This window comes from Notamacropus eugenii, chromosome 5 (genome assembly GCF_028372415.1).
Source record: "Notamacropus eugenii isolate mMacEug1 chromosome 5, mMacEug1.pri_v2, whole genome shotgun sequence".
Classification (NCBI taxonomy): Eukaryota; Metazoa; Chordata; class Mammalia; order Diprotodontia; family Macropodidae; genus Notamacropus; species Notamacropus eugenii.
The window spans coordinates 378,464,317-378,488,937 of record NC_092876.1 but is presented as its reverse complement, the minus strand read 5'-3'; the positions used below and the strand labels follow the sequence as shown (position 1 = coordinate 378,488,937).

The window sequence follows — 24,621 nt, the reverse complement described above, 5'->3', positions numbered from 1 at the left end:
GTGTGCCCTTGAAGGACTGTAACCGAAGTTAATGATTGATGAAACATGACTTTTGCCCTAAAGAAACTTAAATACAATCTTTCAAAAAAAGAGGTATTAGGTCATAAAAACCAAAATGATACAGTAGTAACAGTTAATACAATGAATGAACAATTAATATCATTTTTAATAGGTCAAACACAGCACGACATGCTTTTAGCAGTGTATTTGTATTGAATGGATAAATATTTGCTCATTCTCTTAAACAGACATTGAGTTAAGAGAGCACTGGAAAAAAAAACAGGGAAGGGAGGAGAATTTGTAATGCAAATTAAGATTTTTACAATATGAAAAACCATTTTAAAAAGTAACACACTTTCTTCACCTCCCATATTATTCTCCTTTGCAAAAAAAAATAATAGCTTTAAATAAATTCATTTTAATATCTAATTTCATTTGATTGAAATCCATTTTAAAAAGATTTTAGACAAACACTTATCCCAGTGCTTTTACTCCCTCTCTCGTACCTTTGCAAAGTTAATTAGGTAGGCTAGAGAGTTTAGAGATTTTTCTTTTTTTATTTTATTCTGAATTTAACACCCAATAAAGTGAGCATTTCCAAATGCATTGTAGAATAGAAGGAAAGGATTGCACATACAACCGAATTTCTACTATGTACAACTTCCTTTTCTTTTTCAGATCTTTTTCTGTGGCCAATTCAGTCACTGCTGGACAGCAACTCCTTCCTCAGTCCAACTAAGCAGAAGGAAACTCAAGAAAGGAAAGAGAATAGTATCCCACCCTGTTTCAGATGACTTGAGAATGATAGGAAGAAAAAAAAGTTGGGGTCTTGGAGAATTTTAAAAATTCAGTAAAGGAAACAAGAAATCAGATACCACAAGAACTGCTACTCCCTGATACTCTATCAGCTTAACCCAGAAAAGCTACTTCAAGGTTCTCAATGAGGGAAAAAGAAATGAGGCAGCTCAGAATGAAGAAAGTCCAAGGGCAAAGTCATAAGAGAAAAGGCTGGACAACTATTTTACTTTTGGGAGAATTTTGAAATACTTTTCAAATACTAAAATTACTACCAGACAATATGGAGTTACTTTTTACATTTTCTATGAAGTTGAAAGGGCCACCCATTAATTATCATTTTAGAGGTAGGAAGTTTGTGACATTGGCTGTAATATGAAATGAGAAGATTTATCAATTATTCCTTGAAGAGAGTCGAACTAGGAAGTTCAAATCCAAAGTGGTTTTTTTCCATAATGGCCAGAGAGGCTGAAAATATATAAGACAGAGAGGATGACTGCATTGGAAAAAGAGAACAAACATTGGTTAAGCCCCTACTGTATGCTAGGCACCATACTAAGCTCTTTACAAATATTATCTCATTTGATTTTCACAAAAACCCAATGAGGTAGGTGCTAGTATATTATTATCCCCATTTTACAGTTGAGGACACTGAAACAGACGGAGGTTAAATGACTTGCCCAGGGTTACACAGCTAATAATTGTCTGAGGTCAAATTTGGTAATAGTGATAATAACAATTAACATTTCTATACTGCCTAATGTGTGCTGGGCACTGTACTAAGTGCTTTTAATGAATAGGATTTGATCCTCACAACAACCCTAGGAGATCGGTGTTATTATTATCATCCCCATTTTACAGATGAGGAAACCGAGACAAATAGAAGTTAATTGACTTGCCCAACATCATACTGCTAGAAAGTGTCTGCATTTGAACTCAGGTCTTCCTGACTCCAGGTCCAGAGCTCTAAACACTGTGCCAACTAGTTGCCTAAGAAAAGATGAACATTAGCCAAAATAAGACCAAGAAATGTCAGCCTGGGTAAAGAGGAATTGAAAAACTTCCTATTATTTATTGTCACTCTAGTGCAAAACCTCTCTCCTGAACCACTAAAATAGGCCCATAATTGGTCTCCCTGCTTCAAGTCTTTCCCTATTCCAACCCATCCTCCACAAAGTTCCCCAAATGATTTTCCTAAAACATGGGTCTAAATAAATCAATCCTCTATTCCAATAAACTCCTGTGGCTCCCAGCTACCTAAAGGAACAAATATAAACTCCTGTGATTGACATCTGTTGCCCTAACCTGGTCCTTGCTAGCTGAAAAGATCTTCTCAGTTTAATTATACATTACTCCCTTTCATGGTTCAATCAGACTTTTCTTCTTACTATTCCTCAGGTATCATACACCATTCCAAACCTGGGATGTACTTTCCCCTTACCTGTGCCTGTTGGGCTTCTGACTGCTCTTCAGTTTAGCCCACCTGCACCTGAAGCCTTCTAATCCTCCTAGATGTTACTGACCTCTCCTGGAAAGTGACCTTCATATAGACATACATACATACATACATACATACATACATACATACATACATACATACATACATACATACATATATATATATATATATATATATATATATATATATATATATATATTTGTACAACTCCACCCACCATCACCCCTTCATAGAATATAACCTCCTTGAAGGCAAAGACTGACTTTTGCCTTGGTATCTTCAGTGGTCAATGTATAGTACCTGGGAATTTGTTTTATTTCTACATATTTTCATGATTCCTGTATTCACCGTCCTAGGGGTAGGAAGGTAGTATGAGAGTACAATCTCCCCTTTGAGTTCATATGGTAGGTTAAATCTACTACAATGAAGAAATTATAGAAGTAAGAACCTAGGTTTTGTTATATTTAAGCATGGATTGAGGTGTCTGAGGAAATAATATTAAAGAACACCAATTAGGATTCTAAAGAGGTCTTTTATAGATAAAATTATGTCAGAGTGACAAAGAAATAATTCTTCTGCTTACTGCAACCTTGTCCATTCTTTTGGGCTGTTAAAGTTAAAAGAGATTCATAATCCCATGCTTTCTTCAGTGTCATAAAATTGAACAAACTTGGTCAGCAGTCATAATCTCATACATGCCCTAAAGAAAGAAACCTAGTTAAACAGATACATAAACAAAGTCAGGTTTCAGATTAAACTACATGTAGAGGGTTCACAATGGACTAATTGAGAGAGGAGATTTGTATCCGTACAGAGTCAGCCTACAACCTCTTCTTCAAGTCAAACTACTTGGGAAACCTTAGTTCCCCTTTTGACTTCTTATCTGACAAATGTTTGAGGCTTTAAGTAAATTTTTATGTCCAGTGGAACAGATTTCGGTCAGTTTAACAATCTCTTAACAAGGAGAAATGGTCCTGAGCCCACCCCACCACCAAAAATAAAAATCAATAAAAGGAATTAGAAAATTTCCATAACAGAGAGAAAAAGAACGCAGTAATGTAGATTCCTGAAGATCAGGGAACATCTCCCACATCTTTGTATCCCTTAACATAGTGCTATGCACATGGTAGGTGAACTACAAATATTTATTGAATGAATGGATGTATTTCTAATATTTGCTGGTAATCAATGTAATTGTTAGGGAAATTCAGGGTAAAAAAAATATCTTGGAGGTAGGATTATTACAGTAATAATGAAGAAGTAAATCCTTAGTGGATATAGTAGAAATTATATATGATCTATAATTATATCAATATATAACATGTTATAATTTATGTAGCATATCTTGGTGTCATATTTAAATTATGTCCATAATCTATATTTTATTACACATAATATAATCATATTCTATTAAATGATTATAATGAAAAGAGCACTAGATTTGGATTCAGAATTCAAATCCACTCTCTGCTACTTGCTATCTAACTTTGGCCAAATCACTTCATTTATGTGAGACTGTTTCCTGACCTGTAAAATGAGGGAGTTGGACGCCATCAGTGCTGTCAAATACCTTGCCAGTGTTCCTGGGTGCTAGGGAATCAAATTTAAATATCAATGGAAAATATTTACCAACATAAATAAAAACATAATAGAACATAATGTTAATATGTTGTTTCTATTTGAATTTGACATCACTAGACTAGGTTACTCTGAAGACATCTTCCACCCAGGGATGTGATAGTAAATGTTTAATAACCAGCTCTCTGAAAAAATGGGGGACATTTCAAAGTTTAATCTTCATTATTAACATTTCCACCATCACTTTCTTAAGTCTGGACAATTAATACAATAATAAACCAAGCTCTGCTTTCTAGTGTTTGATGATTTTTTTTTCCGGAGATAGAGTTAAGTAACTTGTACAGGGTCACACAGGTAAAAAGTGTCTGAGATGATATTTGAACTCTGGTCCTCCATGACTCCAGGACCAGTACTCTATCCGCTGTACCACCTAGTCATCCCACCTTTGATGATTTCTACAAAGTAAATACTCACCCTGAAAAGTTTAACAATGGGTTCTAGAGTATTATGCAGGGCTCCCACACACCCCTGCTTTTAGTTCTATGTCTAAACACATTGAAGGATGTGTTAGAATTTGGATCAGGGATGATGCAAGTGTGGAAATGGCATTCCAGGTGACATAAAAGTCATGAGGGGTGTCAGTCACTTCATGAAGTAGGTGGCACTTACTATTTCCTTATTTTACTATTTGAGACATATTCAACTAACATTCTAATTTATCATTTTGTTAAGTATATTTTCCCCAAAATGTCTTCTTGACATCAGGTGCCATATACAAATTTGTGCAAATTGTATGGTTTTGGCTTTTAAGGGCAGCTAGATGGTGGAATGGATAGAGCACTGGTCTTGGAATTAAGACAACTCATCTTCATTAGTTCAAATCCAAATTCAGTTTCCTCATCTGTAAAATGAGGTGAAGAAGGAAATGGCAAACCATTCTAATATCTTTACCAAGAAAACCCCAAAATGGGGTCATGGAGAGTCAGACAGGACTGAACAATAACGTTTTGCTTTTAAATATGTAGTTTGTTCTTTTAAAAACTGATCATTTTTCCTTCTAATTCTTTTGGCATTATAATATAGAGAAGGCCACTATAAATGTACCACATTTTAGGTAGACCATTGACAAGTTGAAACGTATGCAGGACAATAAGGATAATGGAGTGAGAAGTATTGAATGAAAAGACTCAAAACTGCATCATAAAAGGTTCAGCTGAAGGAACTAGGGATGTTTTAGCCTAGAGAAAAAAAGACAAAAATGAGCTGTAGTCAAACATTTTAGTAATTTGAAGCATTACAGTGTTGAAGAAACAAATGTTATTGTTGTTTGCCCTTCATTCTGGACGAGGACCATGATATCATGGAGGTGACTCCATGACATGATGTTGAGGGCCAGGGTGGAGTGCGGTTGACAAGATCAGGATAGACCTTCCGGGGAAACTGTTCTTTGAGACTGTGCTCATTATCATCCGGAATGGCTCTCCATGCCCTCCAGATGTTACTGTCTCCCTGAGACAAACAAGAGAATTACAGAAAACAAGGGATATGTAAAATAGATGCCCTCTAGGCTCACAGTCTTTAAGATAAGACTGATTAAATCAATAGGGCAAGGGACAAGCAGAATGGCTTGCAGTTTCTGTCTATAAATACTCGGACCCTCAGATCAATAAATGGAGTTGGTCTTTCTTCTCTTGCCTCCGGTGTCTTTCCTCTTCACCACATCACCAAGCTGTGTAGGGATGCAGGACGTCCGCTACAACATGAAGTGAATTGGATTGAAGTGAGGGAGGGTTGTGCAAAGTCACCAGCTTCACTTTGTCCTGTGGAGCCATCTGGGTCCAGGGGTGAGATAGATCAGGACAACTGGAGAGGATGCATTGGGAGACCTTAGCCTTTTTAAGCTAAGATCTTTAACAGGTGTCAGTTTGACTGAGGCAACACCCATTCAGTGATTAAATCTAGATAAAAAATGAGGTAGAGAATAGCCTCTTTATCTAGTGAAAACAATAAAATAAAATAAAATAAAGTAAATCTGGGAGTAGAAGACCTTCATGGTTTCTGACCAAAAGAGAAACAATTGCTCTCCCTACATTCACTCTTGATAGGTCTTGGCCTGGGATCTATTATTGGTCAATCAAAGAGAGCCAGAGTGAATTTAATTGAGTTTAAAGTGTGTGTGTGTATGTGTGTGTGTGTGTGTGTGTGTGTGTGTGTCTGTGTGTCTGTGCGTCTGTGTGTGTGTGTGTGTGTGTGTGTGTGTATACTTCTATACTTCTATTTAAGCAATCCAGGCACCAAAGTTCATTATCTCAGAGTCATCCTCGACTCCTTTCACTCTCCCTCACTCCAGATATACCATTAGTTGCCAAAGGTTGTGGATTGTTCTATCAAATCTCTGGCATAAACTCCTTAAAGGCAAGAACATTTTAATGCTTTTTCTTTGCATCTGCTGACCTAGGCTCAATGTCTATTGACACACAGTAATCATTAAATAAATGTTTGATGAATCACACATTCCCTCCATTTATACCACTACTCTTCTAATTCAGCCTAATCTCTTGTGGACAGAGAGTTAACTGGACCTAGAATCAGGAAGACCAATCTTTGTGACTTCAAATCTGGCCTCAGACCCTTACCAGCTATGTGACCCTGGACAAGCTACTTCACCCTGTTTGCCTCAGTTTCCTCATCTGTAAATTGAGCTGAAGAAAGGAAATGGCAAACTGCTCCAGTATCTTTACCAAGAAAACTCCACATAGGGCCAGAAAGAGTTGGACATGAATGAAAAAACAACTGAACACACTAACATCTCTTGCCTATATTATTGTAGTGCAGTTGCCGCCTAACTGGGGTCTCTGACCCAAGTCTTTCCTGTCTCCAATCCATCCTTTACATAGGTGCCAAAATGATATTCCTAAATTCAGATCATGTCACTTCCCTGCTCAAAAAGCACCAGCAGTTCCCTATTGCCTGTAGGATCAAAGAAAAATTTCTCCGTTTGTCAGATAAAACCCTTTACCACCTAGCTTTGACCTACCTTTCTAAGTTCGCTCCCTTTATTTTCTCTTCAACATTGCCAAACTAACTTTTGTAGTGATCCTGATGTATATATGATATTCCATTTACCATCTGTTCTCTTTGCCTGAAATGTATTCCCTTTTCACCTAAGAATCCCTAATTTCCTCAAAGCCTGGCTTAGGTGGAAACTTCGGTTTTTTGTATATTTATTTTATATAGACTTAAATGTGTTTATGTTTATCTTTCTCAAGTTATTTTTATTATTTAGTATCTATCTTATATGTATTGGTGTTTGTTGTTCAGTCATTTCAGTCACATCTGATTTGTGATTTTGAGCCAGTCACTTGATCTGTTTGGGACTCAGTTCCTTCATCTGAAAAACAAGGGAACTGGATTAGATGGTCTGTGGGAAGCTCCTTCTAGTTCTAGACTTGCTCTCCTTTCCATTTTTCTCATCTTCAAAACCAGCTTTCATTGTTCAGTCATGTCCAACTTTTCATGACCCCAAGTGGGTCACTGTAGTAAGGGAACTGTGCTAAACACCAAGGTCTCACCTCACACACCCACACCCAAACACAAACACAAACAGGCGTAAAAAAAAAGGTCCCTGCCCCAGAGATTACATTCTAATAGGGAAGTCAACATATAAACAACCACGTAAAGCAAGTTCCAGACTAGTGCAAATAGACAATCCCCTGAATCATGGTATTTGGAAGCCAGCTCAAATCGGCTATGTTAATTGGCAAATTTTCAGTGTGGGCTACATCTCGACTGCTACCAATCAGGGTTTCTTTTACTGGTTTATTTATTTATTTATTTTTGATTATCTAGACTTAAGAAAGTGATGGAGAAAAATCTTAATAATGCAGATTAAACTTAAAAGTGTCTTGCATACTGTTTTTGTAGAGTTGGTAGTGGCTTCATTATTCAAATATACATTGCACATTTCCATTGGGCTGCAACCAGTTACCATATTTTGCATAATTATAACTTAGAGTAGTACACATTTGAATAAACAGAACCACATTAGGGGATTCTGGGGCTTTTTTGCATTAAGAGCACCTACAAGATATATACAAGGGTAAATAAGATAAAATAAATAAATAATACAAATATATATCATAAATAAATAAAATAAACCTCAGAGGGAAGGCACAGGAAGTAGAAGGAATCAGGAGAGGTCTCTAAAGGAAGACTGATTGAAGGATTTAAGTAGGGTCTTTAAAAAAATTTTTATCTTTAATTTATGGAATAAAATAAGCAGTTCCATGACATAGCATAATAAAAAAAAAGGTGATTGCACATAAAACTGCAAATCTTCCATATAAAATATTCTATTTCTTTTAAATATATAACAAAGTTATTGTATAAATTTCTTTTTTTCTTTTTTCTCCCCATCCCCCAGAGATGGCTACCATTAGATACAAATATGTATATACAACAACATATATATGTAAAATCATTCTATACATACTTCTATTTATCAGTTCTTTCTCTGGATGCAGATAGCATCTTCCTTTATATGTCCTTTCTATCTGATTATTTATTATAGTTGGGGCAGCTAGGTAGTGCAGTGGATAGAGCACCAACGCAGGAGTTAGGAGGATCTGAGCTCAAATCTCACCTCAGGCACTTGACATTCACTAGCTGTGTGACCTTGGGCAAGTCACTTAACCCAAACTGCCTCATCCTGGGTCATCTCCAGTCATCCTGATGCATATGTGGTCACTGGATGCAGATGGTTCAGTAGGAGAAAGTGAGGCTGGTGACCTGCATAGCCCTCCCTCACTCAAAACAAAGTCAAGTGCAAGTCATGTCATTATTTCTCTGATGGCATGGTCTTCTTCGGCAATGAAGGATGAACACACACATTTATAATAGTCACAATGACTTAGTTGCTCAAAGTTGAGCAACAATATGACTGTTACTGTACACAACGTTTCTTGGTTCTGCTCACTTTGCTCTTCATTATTTCATGCAAGTCTGTCAATGGTTTTCTAAGATCATTGAGCTCATCGCTTCTTACAACACAGTATTCCATCATATTCATATACCACAATTTGTTCAGCCATTCCTCAGTTGATGGCATTCTTGCAAGTTCTAGTTCTTTGACATCATAAAAAGAACTACTATAAATATTTTTAAAATTTATTATTTTAGATCTTAAATATTTTCACATTAGTCATGTTGTGAAAGAAGAATCAGAACAAAAGGAAAAAATCAGGAGAAAGAAAAAACAAAAAAAATCGAAACAAAAAAAAGTGTACTTCAATCTGTATTCAGACTCCATAGTTCTTTCTCTGGATGCGTCTCATGAGTCTTTTGGAATTGTCTTAGATTGTCGCATCACTCTGAAGATCTAAAAAAGCCAGCTACTGAAAAGTGTTGTTGTTACTGTGTACAATGTCTTCCTGGTTCTGCCAGTTCACTCAGCAACAACAGTTCATGCAAATCTTTCCAGGTTTTTCTGAATCTGCCTGCTCACCATTTCTTATAGAACAATAGTATCTCATCATAATCATACACCAAAATTTGTTCAGCCATTGCCCAACTAATGAGCATCCCTGAAATTTCCAGTTCTTTGCTACCACAAAGTAAAATATATATTTTACAACATACAGGTTATTCTCCTGTTTCCCTAATCATCTTTGGAAATAGGTCTACTAGTGGTATTACTGGATCAAAGTGGAGTCTTGAAGGAAGCTGGAGAAGCCACAGGTAGAGGTGAAGTAGAAGAGCATTGCAGTAAAAAGTTTAGGAGGTAGAAAATACATTATGTTGTGCTGGGAAGAGCAAGGCCAGGGTCATTGAATCATAAAGTAGTTGGAAGGGAGCAACATGTAAGAAGACTAGAAAGGTAGGAAAAGGCCAGATTTTGAAGAAGAGTTTTAAAAGAAGATTTTATATGTGATCCTAGAGGAAACAGTAAACTAGAGTTTACTGAGGGGAAGTATGGTCAGACCTGTACTTTAGGTGGATCTCTTTGATAGCTGAATGGATGATGGCCTGGATTGGGAAGTGACAGAGAAACAAACTAATATGCTACTACAATAACCTAGGCATGAAATGATGAGGACCTGCACCAGGGTTGCAGTTATACAAGTGGAGAGAAGAGGACACGTACAAGAGATGTTGCAAAGGTAGAATCCGCAGGATTTGGCAACAAATTGAAATGTAGGATGAGAATGAAGAATCAAGGATGACACATATCTTGTGATCCTGGGTGATGAAGATAATGGTGCCCTCAACAGTGATAGGCAAGTTAGGAAGAAAGGAGAGTTTGAAGGGGTAGATAATGAATTTGTTTGGGACTTGTTGAGATTAAGGTGTCTAGGGGACAAGTCATCTAATAGGCAATCATACTGGAGCTCAGCAGAGAGGTTAGGGTTGGATCAATCAATCTGAGAATCATCTACATAGAAATATGGGAGATAAATCCATGTGAGTTGATTAAATCACCAAGACTGACAGTAGGGCTATATTAATGAACACCTGTGGACTGATTGAAGAAGGATTAAATTAGTTCAGGCTAGCCATAAAAGGCAGAACTAGGACTTTTCTTGCATGGACAGTCTATGAAGCTACCAGAGGGCAGATTTTGGCTTACATAAGGAAAAATGTCTTAACAATTAGAGTTGTCCAAAAAAAGGAAAATGAGCTGCCCAAGTTGGTAAAGAGTTTTCCTGTTACTGGTACTCAGGGGCTGGATGATTTGTCAGGAATATTGGAGACACTAATGAATTAGGCAGTGGTTATACTAGAATGATTTCTGAGATCCCTTCCAACTTGTCAATTCTATGATTCAACTTAAGGAAATTATATGACTCAGAAGATAATGGGGCACAGAAATGCACTCCAGAGCCTAAGGCTATTTCCATTTAATAGCAGTTTGGTGAAATATTGTCACAACAATTTTACTGATAAAGAGGGAAAAGTGTATCTCAGCCTGCTGTAAAGCATCCACTGTATTTCTATACTTCTGTTTCCATTATATTGACCTAACACTTCACAAAGGGTTGGATATTTCTATATTTCTACGGTGATACAAAAATGAGGGATCTTCCCCAAAGTGACGAAGAATACACCCCACTCTTCAATAAATAAATAAATAAATAATCTAGAGCAGGAATTTTTAACCTTGAGTTTGTAAACTTCTAATATCTATCTATCTATGTACATGTGTGTGTTGCTGTTCAGTCAGATTTGACTTTTTGCAACCCCATGGATCTGTGTCCATGGAGTTTTCTTGTCAAAGGTACTGGAGGGTTTACCATTTCCTTCTCCAGTGGATCACCGATCCATAGGCAAACAGAGGTTAAGTGACTTGTCCAAGGTTGAATTTGAACTCAGGATTTCCTGACTCTGAGCCCAGCACCCCTCTATCCATTGTGCTACCTAGCTGCCTCATATATGTATCTATGTATGTAAATACGGTATACATACAGATACAGATAACTTTCAATAGAATTGGTTCCCTTTGTAATCCTATGTACTTTATTTTATGCCTTTAAAATCATCATTCTGAGAAGGGGTGCAAGACTTCACCTGAGTGCTATTACACAAAAAGAGGTTATGAACCCCTGGTATAGAGCCTAGTTTTTAAAGACATTACAACATAGAAGTTAGAGTGCTAGATTTGGAGACAGGAAGACTCTGCCTGTGTCACTGGCTGTGTGAATATACAAGAAACTTCACATCTGCTCTTCAGTTTCCATAGCCACCTATCCCTTACGGTTATCATGAGGAAGGGGTTTTGTTATCCTTAAAGTGCTATAAAATTTTAGCTGCTACTATTATAAGATAGCATCTTTTGTATCTTAGAGGATGAAGTCAGAATACAATGATGTCAAGTGTTTTATTATAAAACTACTTAGGTTACCAATGCCTTATACAAGACTGAACTTGGTCCGTGCTGATTACAATGTAAATTTCAAGTAAGAAAATTCATTGAAATCTTTGCAGCCATAAATGCAAGGATTAGATAATTGGGTGGTTGTTGTCTTTGTTCTGGAAGAGGACCAAAATGACATCACCATGATAAAGTGAAATTTTACCGTGTCTGACTATGGCTGATCAGACCAATACAAGCTCAGAATGCTCTATCACAGGTTGGGCACTGATGCAGCCTCTGAAGCTGAGATGCAACAAAGTATGGATCAATTCTCTGTTGCCTGTGCTAATTTTGGCCTAATAATTAACACCAAGAAAACACAGGTGCTCCATCAGCCACCACTACATCATCCATACCTGGAACCATCGGTTACAACAAATGGAGAAGTTTTGAATACTGTGGGTTAGATAACAAAAAAGGCTCAAAAGGAGCAGCTAACAAAGAATATTAAAATATGACAGAATATATTTTAATAGTTAACATAAACTTATGTTAACTTAATTATCTATCCATATGTCAGAATAACCTGGGTCTTGGGTTAACTCTTGAAGTGACCCTGGCTGGAGAAGAGTGGTTTCAGTAGAGCTGAAGACTATTATTTGATTTATCATTTTATTATAAGCAGGACACCTCAGAATTTAATATATTTTAACAATTTTTACCAGACCAAGGTGGTTTGCCACCATGTAGCTGCCCAATCTGATGGCCTGTCCTTATATCCTCCTCCTTTTTTGATATCTCCAGCATTTGATACTATTGACCACACTCCTGCATACTCTCTTCCCTTCTATGGCTTTTCACAACACTTTGATCATACCTCCTTTGCTGGTTCATCTCATATCACATCCCCTACTCGTATATCTAAAATCTGCATACTTAGTGGGCACTCCTCTCATCCCTCTCTACTGGGTGACTTACTCAGCTACCATGCACTTAAGTATGGTGTCTGTCCAGGTGATTCACAGAGCTTCATGCATAGGCCTAGTCTCTCTCGAGATCTCTCTAGAGATACGTCTTACATCTCCTGTTATTTATTGGATATTTAATATCAACAATAACAGTATTTACAAATCACATTAAGGCCTGCAAAGTACTTCATACATATTCACTCATTTTATCCTCACACTAACCCTGTGAGGTAGGGTTATTATTATCCTGACTTGATAGATAAGAAAACTGAGGCAGACAGAGGTAAAGTGACTTGTCCAAGGTCACTCAGGAAATATGTCTGAGGCTAGCTGTGAGCTCACATCTGCTTGACTTCTGGTCTAGCATGCTATCAACTCTACAACCTAACTGTCCCATACTTCAAATCGGAGACACTATAGTCATAGCAAATTTAACTTTTGCAAAACCAGAACTCCTTATCTTTGCCCCTAAACTCTTCTCTACTTCTGTGGAGCACACCATCATCCTTCCTGATCCCATATAACCAATTAGTTGCCAACTCTTGTTTTTATCTCATCTCTCCCATTATAACCTATCAAGGCTCATCATAAGAATTAAACATTACAGACCGTGATGAAGAAAACTATAGGGCAAGACCTAAAAAGTCCTAATTCCTCACCCAGCTCCACTGCTTTGGGAATTCCCTTATTTCTACACAATGCCCAGCTCTCCAGGTACCTTCTCTTTCCTCCACCCCCAATCCACCCCCATCCACCTAGTTTGCTTTCTTGTATTGTCTTTCCTCCATTGGATTCCAACATCCTTGAGATCAGAGTTCAGCACAGTGAATGGCACATGGTAGGTGCTTCATATTTATCGACTGTTAACCCAACCAACTCATGAGATACAGACAATAAACATTAACCATGCAGGCACGGTGCTGGGAAGACAAAGAAAACTCAGCTTCTGCCTTCAAGGAGCTGACAGGCCAAGGGAGGAAACAACAGGCACACGGCTCTGCACAAACAAGCCATAAATGGGGCAGACTGGCAATAATCAACAGAAGGAAGGCTCTCCGGTGGAAGGTGAGGGGGAAGGGAATTACGAGAATGAGAAACGGTCAGTGAAAATGCCTGGAGTTGGGGATGGAGAAACAACAGCACACTGGTGGATCGCTAAGTTATTATTAAGTTGGCTGAGGGTCAGTGCAAGTCACGGTGTTTGAAAATGCCAAAGGATTTCGTTTGATCCCCAAGTGATGGGAAGTGGTTTATTGAAAGGGAGGCAGGGAATCGGGACCTCCCTGTGCTCAACGACTCTCGGTCTTAATCTGGGGTCCCCAGCTTGTGTCTTGTCCGACCCTTCATGGCCCCATTTGGGATTCACTTGGCAGATGAGGCCACTGAGGCAAACAGCATTAAACGACTTGCCCAGGGTCACACAACTAGTGTCTGAGGTCGAACTTGACCTTGTGCCTTCTGCACTCGGGTGCCTCGGTCTAGGCACCGCAGCAGCCTGCCAGCCTGGACAAACAGCAAGCGCCTACTATGTGCACGGTCAGACTTTTGGCAGACTAACAGTTTGGTGACCAGTCTTCTGAATCCCTTTGGGGAAAAGTTACATAAACTCAGCCTCTTGGGGCGGGAGGGCGAGTAGAAACCACAGAGAATTATTTGCCTGCTGGTTTTTTTACAAGACTCCAGGGCCTTTCCACTCCGCTCCGGCCCAAAGCGCGAGGCCCCGCCCCCGAGGGTGGAGCCCGTTCCAGCCCCGCCCCCTGCAGGCCGCTGGGGGGGAGGGGGAAGAAGCACCTCCCCCCAGGCGGCTGCGGGGCCATTTCTTCCCCACAGTAGCCGAGGCGGAGCCCGGTCCCGGCCCCGCCCGTGCAGACGCCGTCTCCCGCCTCCTCCCGCTCGGGCTCCCGCCACCAGCAGAAGCAGCTGCCGCTGTCGCCGCTGTCGTTACCGCCACCCCCCGCCGAGCGCCCGCCATGCCCAACATCGTGCTGTTCAGCGGCAGCTCGCACCAAGACCTGTCCCAGAAAGTGGCAGACAGGCTGGGGCTGGAGCTGGGCAAGGTGGTCACCAAGAAATTCAGTAACCAGGAGACCAGGTGAGCGCGAGCGGGAGGAGGAAGGCGGGGGAGGGGGGGCGGAGAAACCACGCGGGCCAGGCGGATGCTGAGGCCGCCCGGCCTTGGCTCTGTGGGCTCGGGCTCCGCGGGAGGATCGTGCCAGGGTCGGAGGAGGGGGTGATCACGCATGTCCCCATTCGCAAAGCTACGGGGGAGGCTGGCGGGGGAGGCGGGAGCCAGCCTTGAGGGGTTTGGGAAGCCTGAGAGTCGGGGGAGGCCGGAGTGCGCGGGAGCCGCGGAGCGGAAAAGGACGCAGCGTGCCCGAGTCCCGCGGCCCGGACTGTCGCGGATGTCCCTCCCTCCAGCCTTGGTTGGAGGAGCCCCCTTCTGGGGGGCGGGGCCATTGCCACCTCCCCTCTCCTACAGGACGGTGGGGGCGTGTCCTTGTGACGTGCGGCGTCTGTAGCCGAGACCGAGGCTGGGCCTTGTGCCTCCGAGTCCGCGCGCCTCTTCCTCGCGTTGTAGCGGGGGCGGCCTTGTGGGGAGACGGGGGGTGGGGATGGGAGCTGGTCGCGAGCTTCCCGTCACGCGGCCTGGCTTCCGCCCCCGCCATTGTAAACATCATCCTTTCGTCCATGCTTCGCGAAAGCCTTTTGCAAAGAGTTCAGCCCCCAAGCTGAGGCGGCTTTCACTCCCTAGGCTGGCGGGGTGGGGGACTGCGGGTGCAGAAAAGGAGCTTCGTGGCAGCCCCTGGTGTCTCCCTTGTTAGGTCTTGGAAGTCCTAGAGGCGTTGACTTTTAACTACCCCTCCCCCCACTCTAACGGGCCTCTATTTTTCTCCTTATTTACCTTCCCCCACCCGGAGAGGTGAGGCAAAACAAAAACTTTTGTAACCAGGACTTAGCCTGAGCAAAGCCCGTCTCCACGTGTCCAGGCCCGAAATTGTCCGTCTTAAAGTTCTGAAATCTTCCGATGTATCAGATGATTGGTAGCCTGGGTCTTTGTGGGTCTTCCAGCTTTTGCCCTTAAACAGAATCATCGAATTATCCAGCGTTTATTGAACACTAAAAGTGTGCTTGATGTTCCGAACGCTTGAAAAAATAATTTTAAAAAAGCCTGGGGTACGCAGGAAGTCCAGAACAGCCATCCCCCATTGAACTCCTCATCCTTCATCTCTGTAGCATTTGACTCTTAATGGCCTTCCTGGATCCTCCCTGAGTTTTTGTGATTCTCAGTCTAACCTGACCCCCCGCTGAGTTTAACGTGGGAGACCAAAGTACAGGGTGTTTGTTCCCCAAGTCTTAGGGCGAATACCCTGCGCAGAAAAGCTGGTAGCTTATCTTAGAAATGGGAGACTTCTGCACAAGGTTACATTTTAGGATTCTTTTACCAAAAGAAAACTAACAGGGAAGCCTGCCGGCAGAGATAAGGACCAGGACAGAAAGCATTCCAGGCACGGGGCGCAGCAAATCTGTTTTGTCTTTCCAGTGTCCTTTATCGCCATCCCCTCTTTACGTGTGGCTTCATTTCATATTAGTTTAGCCAGATGTTTCTGAATCCTTCCTTCATTTCTTAGGGTATAATATATTCCTTACATTCAAATATATGGGCCTTTGTTCAGCTATTTCCCATTTGATGGGCACTTCCTTAGTTTCCAGTTCTTGGCACTGGAGAAAGAACTGCTGTAAAGATTTTTTTGTACATGTGAGTCCTATTTTTCTTTGAGTATAGCTCTAGGGGTGGTATCCCTGGTCAAAGGGTATACACGCACACTTCACCACTGACCTCTCACAAGTGGTTTAGTGGTTCTCCCTAGTCTCTTAAAACTGGCTAGCATTTATAGTGCTTTTAAATTTACAACTGTCCTCAGTATAACCCTGGGAGATAGGTGCTACTATTATCTCCATTTTCAGTTATTCTAATAGGCTGGTGGTTTTTCTCTAGGTAGTTACGTTAGCTCTTCCAAACTCTGCAGCCTAGGTCTTGTCTGCAACTCTGCAGAGTTCCCAACAGCCTGTGATTTGCCACGTCCAGTGGCCTCTGTTAGCATTTGACATGTTGATCCCCCTCCCATACGCACATTTTTGTGATGTTGCTTTCTTCTGATTCTGTATGACCCCTCCTGATCCTTCCTAACATGCCTTGGCTTCCCCCTCAGGCTCTCTCCTGGGCCTTCTGTTATACTATGCTGACTTCTTGTTGATCTTATTGGTAGCCATGGGTTCAGTTTTCATCTACAGATAATACTTAAGATCAGTTTTTCCAGCTATAATTTCTATCCTGACCTCTGCCAAATGCCTACTAGAGATCTCAAACTAGAAGTCCTGTGGATATCTCAGATGCAACAGTTTCAAAACGTAACTTTAGTTATCTTACCCCCCCCCACCCCCGCCCCGCCCGCGCTTGTTATTGTCTCATTTTGACTCTTAGCTCCAGTTCACATCCTAGGTTTTGTGAAATGCTATCAACTTCTCCCTTCATGACATCTCTCATATATTCCCCCACCCCCTTCCCCCTTTATCCCTTTAGGTCATCATCATTTATTACCTAGACTACTGCATAAGCCTTTTGGTTGGTCTTCCCTCTTCAGATCTCTCCCCTTTCCAAAGCATCCTTCATTCAATTGCCAAGGTGACTTCTAAAGCATGGATCTGACCTTGTTACTTCCTGCCACCCCAAACCTAACCCCACTTAATAAGCTCCAGTGGCTCCCTGTTCCAGAACCAAATATAAAGTCCCTGGCATTTAAAGCTCTTTATAACCACAATCCTTCTTAATTTTACACTCTGATTACACTTGACTCTCTTCCATGCCCTCTACAAGCTAACATCGGCCTCCTGGAAGGAGACAGTGAATAATTGTTTATGTAGGGTTCACTATGTGCCAGGCACTGTGCTAAACACTTTTTAGAAATATCTCATTTAATCCTCACAAAACAACACTGCAAGGAAGGTGCTGTTATTATTGCCATTTCACAGTTGAGGGTGAAGTGACTTGTCTAGGGTCAAACAGCTAGTAAGTGACCAAGGTCACATTTGAACTCAGGTCTTCTCACGCCAGACTCAGGGCTCTAGCCACTGGCACCACTATGGTCCACTACAGTGGCTGAAACAAAATTCTTCATCCCCTACTTGTCTCTGCCTTTAGACTAGCTATCTTTGATATCTGGAATGCTTCATCCCTTTACTTCCCTCTCTTGTTTCCTTGGCTTCCTTCAGTCCTCTGCTCAAATTCTGTCTTCTGCAGGAAGCCTTTCCTAGTCCTCCCACCTTCCAGCTGCCAGTGCCGCCTCCTCCTCTGAGATTACCTTCCATTTAGTCTGTATGTATCTTTTATGCCGTTGTTGTTTCCATGTTATCTCTCCCCCATTATGAACTTCTAGAGCTCAGTCAAGAACTATTGTCCCTTTTCTCTGTATTCCCAGGATTTAGCATTGTGTCTGACACTGGGTTTAGTAAATGCTTGTTGACTTGTAAACTGCTTTGTTTTGCCTTGTGCCTGTCTTATCTCTTCCCTCCAGCCTTTGCGATGGAGATAAAGATGCCTCTAAAGGGACTATCCCATCCAAAGTGTAAAGGGTGACTTGGGTTATAGGGTCTCCACCTCCTTTAGCTTTAAACCTCTTTGCATGTGTCAAAAACTGGAGGGTGCAGAGTGGGTGAGTTGATAGACTTTAAGTTATGCTTGACTTAAGAATGAAAGCCTCAGTTTAAATCCTATCTTGCACTCTTAAGAATGAGGCAGCTAGAATAAGATGACTCTTAAAATCCTTGCCAACACTAAATACACTATCCCATTGAAAACAGGCTATTCTACCCAGGCAAGACACTTATCCTCCCAGCAAGATACATCATAGAGGAACCTCTGTTTGACAGAACCAAAATATGACCTCAGGTCCAAATTGTAAAGAAGCCTCAATCACACAGCAAACATTCATTAGCAGACTTTGAGAATGTCCTGGTCAAGGCTCACTTCTGATATACACTGGCTTGTGGGCAAGTGTAACTCAGATTAATGCCTCTGTGCAAACAAAATAGTCCCTGCCCTCTTTCCTTCCTACCTCCCCAATTTCAATAGGAACTGAAAAAGAAGCCCTTTAACAACTTGCTGACTTTTTTTTGTTATTAGAAGAAGCATTTGTAATATGGGTGTCCACCAAATAACAAATCTCAGCCTTGTATGGCTGGAAAGAGTCCAGTCTGCCCTCGGTCATTTAAAATAGCAAGTTTGTTTTTCACTTGGTTCTTGGTATAAACCAAGGAGTTCAGCTTGAAACTATTCTTCACCTGAGCAACTAGCCCTATTTCCCCTGGTTCCCATACCCTGAACTTTACTGTTCTTCTAGTTTTGTCCCCTAATGTCCTTTCGTATTTACTTATACGTGTACATAATAGATCTCCACAAAAAGAATTCAAGCTGTTGCTCTCCATGCACTGATTGCATTCAGTCTCCTCAGTTATTCTTTGCTCATGTTTCCAATCACCCACTTTCTCTTTTCCTCCCTCTCTTGGCTTACACTTCCAGATTCTCAGTTATATCCTTTACCAAGTTAACTGCCCAATCTTTCTGCTCTCTGACTCATAGAATGAGCCCTCCCCAAATGCCTAGCAACTTAAGATAGCTTTTGTCTTAAGCCAGAAAAAGACCAGTAATCAGCGTTGGTATTAATTATGCTTCTCTAAGGGTTTGCATTTTCAAATTAGCCATTCAAGTTAGAATGGAATTTAAATATAACATTGGTTTGAAGGGGAAGCATTAGACTAGAGAATTTTTCTAGATTTAAGATTTTATTTAAGAGTTTGATGGTATTTATGATGAAAGCAAATAGTCCCTGCTCATCATGTTTGGCCTGATAAACACAGAGGGGCAGCCTTCCAGTCAGGAAGTCAGTTCAGCTCAGTGTATGCTTATGTATTTTTTGCCAGGTATTTTACCAGATGCTGAGGATGCTGAGATGGAAAGTCCATACCTTCCCTTGTATTCTTTTTGTGGGGACATATTATGTACACATAGAAGTGAATGTGAAATAGCTTAAATAGTTTCTGGGGGAGAGTCAGTTTGTTGTTGACAGTGGTATTGCTTGGACCAAAGGGTACTCTTTCCTGAATTTTTAAGAAAAATTTCTAACTCATTTAGAATAGGTTACTCTAAAAAACAGCATGGGACTTTGTATTCTTTTGTAATGTGCATGTCCCCATACGTATTTAAGATATTCAAAGTACTGTATAAGAAATTGAATTTGAAAAAATTGTGAAAGAAAATGTTGGCTTTGAGTTTTAGATAATAAAGTGCAGTCTGAAGCAGCTTAATGTTTGTGGCAGCATTGTTGAGATTTAGAGACATTTTTTGCTTTTCTTTATTGCTTTGCTCCATCTCCCACCGGTAATGGACTCTCCCTCTAACTTCAAGACTTAGCGTAATCACCACTTTCTATATGAAGCCTTTCTTGAATCCTCTCCCCCAACAGATGCTAGTGCATTTTCTCTCAAAATGCTCCCCTCCCAATTGAAAAAAAAAGAAAAACAGAACCCCTTTTACAAGCATGTATAGTCAAGCAAAGTAAATTTCCACATTGGCCACATTCCCCCCAAAATGCTTTATTTTACACTGAGTCATTTCATCCCTTTCATAGCATAACTCTGAACAATGATTAGTCAGAGTTCCTAAGCTTTTTCAAAGTTGTTTGACTTTACAGTATTGTTTCCTTTCTGTAAATTGTCCTCTTGGTTCTATTCCCTTCATTCTGCATAAAAAAGTCTTTTCAGGTTTTTCGAACTGTTCCCTCCATCCTTTCTTGTAGCAGAGTGGTATTCCATCACAAAAATATAAGGCACATTTTTTCCCCATAAGATTACACTCTTTTGCTGGGTGAGTCTAAGCATGGTATCCTTTGCTTTCTGGAATTTTGTTTTCCAAGCTCTCTATTCCCTTTTAGGGGTGACCGCTAAATCATGTGTGATCCTTGCTGTGGTTTCACAGTACTTGAATTCTTTCTTCCTGGCTCCTTGTAGGAGTCTTTGTTTGACCTGGAAACTCTGAATTTTGGCTCTAAAGTTGCTGACAATTTTTATTTGGTAATTTCTTTCAGGAGGTGACTGGTGGATTTTACTTCTACTTTGTTCTCATGATATAAGCAATCTGGGCCTTTTTATGATGTCTTGAAAAGACTATCTAGGCCCTTCTTTTGGTCATGATTTCAGGTAGTCCAGTGATCTTTAAATTTTTTTGCAGATTTATTTTCATTTGTTTTCGCTCTGAGATACCTCAGATTTTCTTCTGTTTCAGCATTTTGATTTTGTGTTAATATTTCTTACTGTCTCAGGAAGACATCAGCTTTTTATTTGATCCATTCTAATTTCTAGGGAGTCTGATACTTGGGCAGAGTTTTTTACCTCTTGTGCCAAGCTGTTAATTCCCTTTCCAATTATTTCTTCCATTTTCATTTTTTTCTCATTTAATTTATAACAAATTTTTTATTCTTAAAAAAACACTCTTGCTTTGTAAAACTCTTCCAGTAATTCTAGTTAAATTTATGCCCAGGCTGGGTTTTTTTTTCCTTTGAGTCCTTGCTTGTAGGTGTTGTTGGAGTCATTATCTTCACTTGGGTTTGTGTCACTGTCTCCAGTTTTTATGGTGGGGTTTTTGATTGGTTGTCCGTTCTTCCTTGTCTGAGCTTCTGCTGCTGCTCCTTTCTTGGCCTATTGAGTGTTACATTATTCTAGAATCTCAGGGACAGCTCAATCTGGAGATCTTCAAGAATTTAGTGTTCCCACAAAGTGGTGTGATCCAGGGTTAAGTCTGACTCCTGCCCCAGGTCTGAGCTCTGCAACTTCTTGCCCTGGTTTTGTGTCCAACTAATAGGCCTGTGTGCTTGCCTCCTTTGGAATTTGAATAGACCACTGTGGTCTTAGCCTTCCTCAGCCCTCTAGAAAGCTCTGCTGTTTCAGGGTGACAGAGGGGTAGGACTCTCTTTGTTTTGCAAGTGGTTATTTTTCTGAAGGCTTCAGGATGGGCTAGATATTGGAACTAAGCCCCCTGGCTCTGCTCCTGTGGAGTTGAGACCACACAGCTGCTGCTTCTGTTTATTCTTTGCTCAGTACATAACCTGGGGCCTGCCCATGCAGTGCCACCCCTGGCACAGGTTTTCTCCTTAGTCCACCCTGGATCTATGACCTAGAACTGAGTGGTTAGCAACAGAGCTGCCAGTTGGCACCTGTTCCTGCCTCCTGCACAACATCTGAGATTCCCTTCTTTGGGTCTGGGACCCTGTTGTGCCCAGGTACATGGTCTTGGTCTTCCTTCAGTCCCTGAGCTCCTTGTAACCTCCTGGTGCACCTGGCCAAACCCAATTCTCAAGATCCATAGACTTTTCTGTATCTCTTTACTACTCTGAGCTTAAAAAAAAATCATTTTTTAATTTCCTGATTAGGATTCAGTCTGATTGTTTTCTAACTGTTTGGAGGAGTTTTGTGAGAGGGATCTTGATATACTTTTTCCTGGTACCTTGACTTCTTTTCACTGCATCTCACCTGTGTCCAATGCCTAGGACAGTAGCTGTTAACATAATAGTAAGTGGTAGGTGCTTAATCAATGTTTATTGATGGATCAATCAATCACACCATAAAATATAGATGTTCATAAAGTTTTAGGGTTAAAAGGGGCCTTAGGTTATTGATTTAGAGGTTTATAGTCAAATCCTAGCCTTCAGCATAAGTCCCTGTTGCAGTATCCCTGAGAGATGATTATCTTCTTATTGAAGACCTAATTCTGACTGGAGATTTGCTCTCAGGGCAGCCCATTTCCATTTGAGGACAGCTCTGGTCATTAGGAAGTCTTTCTTGAAATCTGCCTTCCTCTAACTTCCATCCATCAGTGCAGTCTGTGTCCTCTGTTCTTATCTCTCACTCCCTGTGACTGAGCATCCCCATTTCTTTCAGAAGATGCTTTTATGGCAGTCTTGTAAATAGAATGAATTCTGGAAGATCTTCATTCAAACGCTATCTCTGGCATGTGACCAGGGCAAAATTACTTTATTTATCTGAGCCTTCATTTTCTCATGTGCAAAATGGAGGAACTAATACCTGTGACACCTGCCTCAGTTGTGAGGATCAGAACAGATGATATACGTAAAACATTTTAACATTTGCCAAGTATATGTAAATGTCTGCTATTCATATTTATAATGGCATGGGAAGAGAGATTAAGGGGTCATCCTGAGACAAAAAAAGTTTGAAACCTGAATTAAAAAAAAGACTAGAAATTGGTCTCTGGGGTCAAATCAGAACAAGTCCGATGACTCTTACATATGTCAGTCATTCATATACTTATTTTCACAGTCCCCTAAAATTCCCAGGTATTTTTTAACGTTCCAATTTGTATGTTAAACTCCTTAAGGAAAGGGACTGTGTTTCATTACATTGTAACCCCTTCACCTAGCAACAGGGCTTTGCACATAGTAGGCACTTAATAAATGTTCAGTTTTTCAGTTGCGTCCCACTCTTCCATGACCCCATTTGGGGTTTTCTTGGCAAAGTTATTGAAGAGGTTTGCCATTTCCTTCAGCTCATTTTACAGATGAGGAAGCTGAGGCCAATAGCATTAATTGAACTCAAGAAGATGAGTCTTGACTCCAGGTGCCAGCTCTATCCTCTGCCGCACCTAGCTGCCTTAGGCACTTAATAAGTAATACTCATTGAGTATTATTTTTCACTTAGCCATGTCTGAAAAGAGCTGACCAGTCTAGTGTGCTCTGTGCTCTCAGTTTGTCATAAGCCATTGAATTAGGATGGTTTGGGTAGATATCTTATAGTCATTGTAATCAGCATGGGCCGGGCTGCCATAGATAACAGTCTATCACATAACCTAGATTAGATTGTAAATTCCGCAAAGGCAGCGACTACCTTTTGTGAATCTTCATATCCCCTGTAACAAATACTTATTAGCTGACTTACAGGTTATTGGAATCTTGGTAAACTCATGAAGGTTTTTTGGGAAATAAGAGAAAAAGAGTAAAGCTCTTCTACTTCAAACAGTTGTAAAATCTTACTTAGGTTCACAGAATTATCATCATGGGCTTATTAGCCCTAAAATGAGAAGGGATCCTCAAACCCCACTGGTCCATTACCCTCACTTTTTACGTGTGAGGAAACTGAAGCCCACTCTTCCCATAGCATCCAAGGTTGTATGCTACTACTTTCTCGCCCATAACTTTGTTATATCTAAATCAAAGATTAGCTTCTCTGTGTGACTGATCATTTATGTATTTTTTAAATCAACAAATGGTCATTATGGTTATGATGGTAATGTCCTTTCTTCCTTGAATTAATGATATTGGAGTTCTTATCAATAAGCCAGAGATTCCAATATTGATTGATTGATTGATTGATTTGGGAAATCTCATTGTAGTTGGGTATCCAGTATGTCCCCATGATGTCTAAATTTATTACGTCCCAGGACCAACATACAGGATAACGTGTTCTTAGAGGAATTGAAATTAGCTTTTTGGATACAAGAATATGGTGCATCCAGCAGAATACAGCTATACTGTTTCTAGCTTATTTTTGCTTTGTGGTGTTCCAGGTACCCAGTAAGTCTCTCTGTTAGTGCACTACTAATTGGAAAAACCTTATACTCATTATAGGTAAATAGAAGTTTTTTTTTAAATTAGTGATTTCATTTAAATTTAAAAGCTTGGGGTATGTTCAAAGTTTTAACAAAGTTTGTGAGGACTATCTCTTAATTTTCTTTGTATCTCTGCCAAGCACCTAACACAGTGCTTTGCACACATGAGGCTTTAAAAATGCTTTTTTGAAGGAATGGTATTCTAAAACAATAATTTACCTTTTTTTGTACAATTGATTTATGTCTAGAGAAAAATCCACACATATGTCAGCTTCTGACTGAAGAAGACCTGGATTCA

The 24,621-nt window shown here is 40.4% G+C and overlaps 1 protein-coding gene across 2 annotated transcripts in view; it reads left to right on the top strand.

The window, feature by feature from the left end:
- Positions 1-14,562: 14,562 nt before the first annotated feature.
- PRPS2 (phosphoribosyl pyrophosphate synthetase 2) overlaps positions 14,563-24,621 on the top strand; it is a 31,264-nt gene continuing 21,205 nt past the window's right edge. For both annotated transcript variants that reach the window (XM_072614368.1, XM_072614367.1), the window contains exon 1: positions 14,563-14,741. Coding sequence is in view for 1 of the 2 variants with exons in the window: in XM_072614367.1 (XP_072470468.1) it covers positions 14,620-14,741 (122 nt within the window). In the remaining variant the exon portion in view is untranslated. The remainder of the gene's footprint in view (positions 14,742-24,621) is intronic.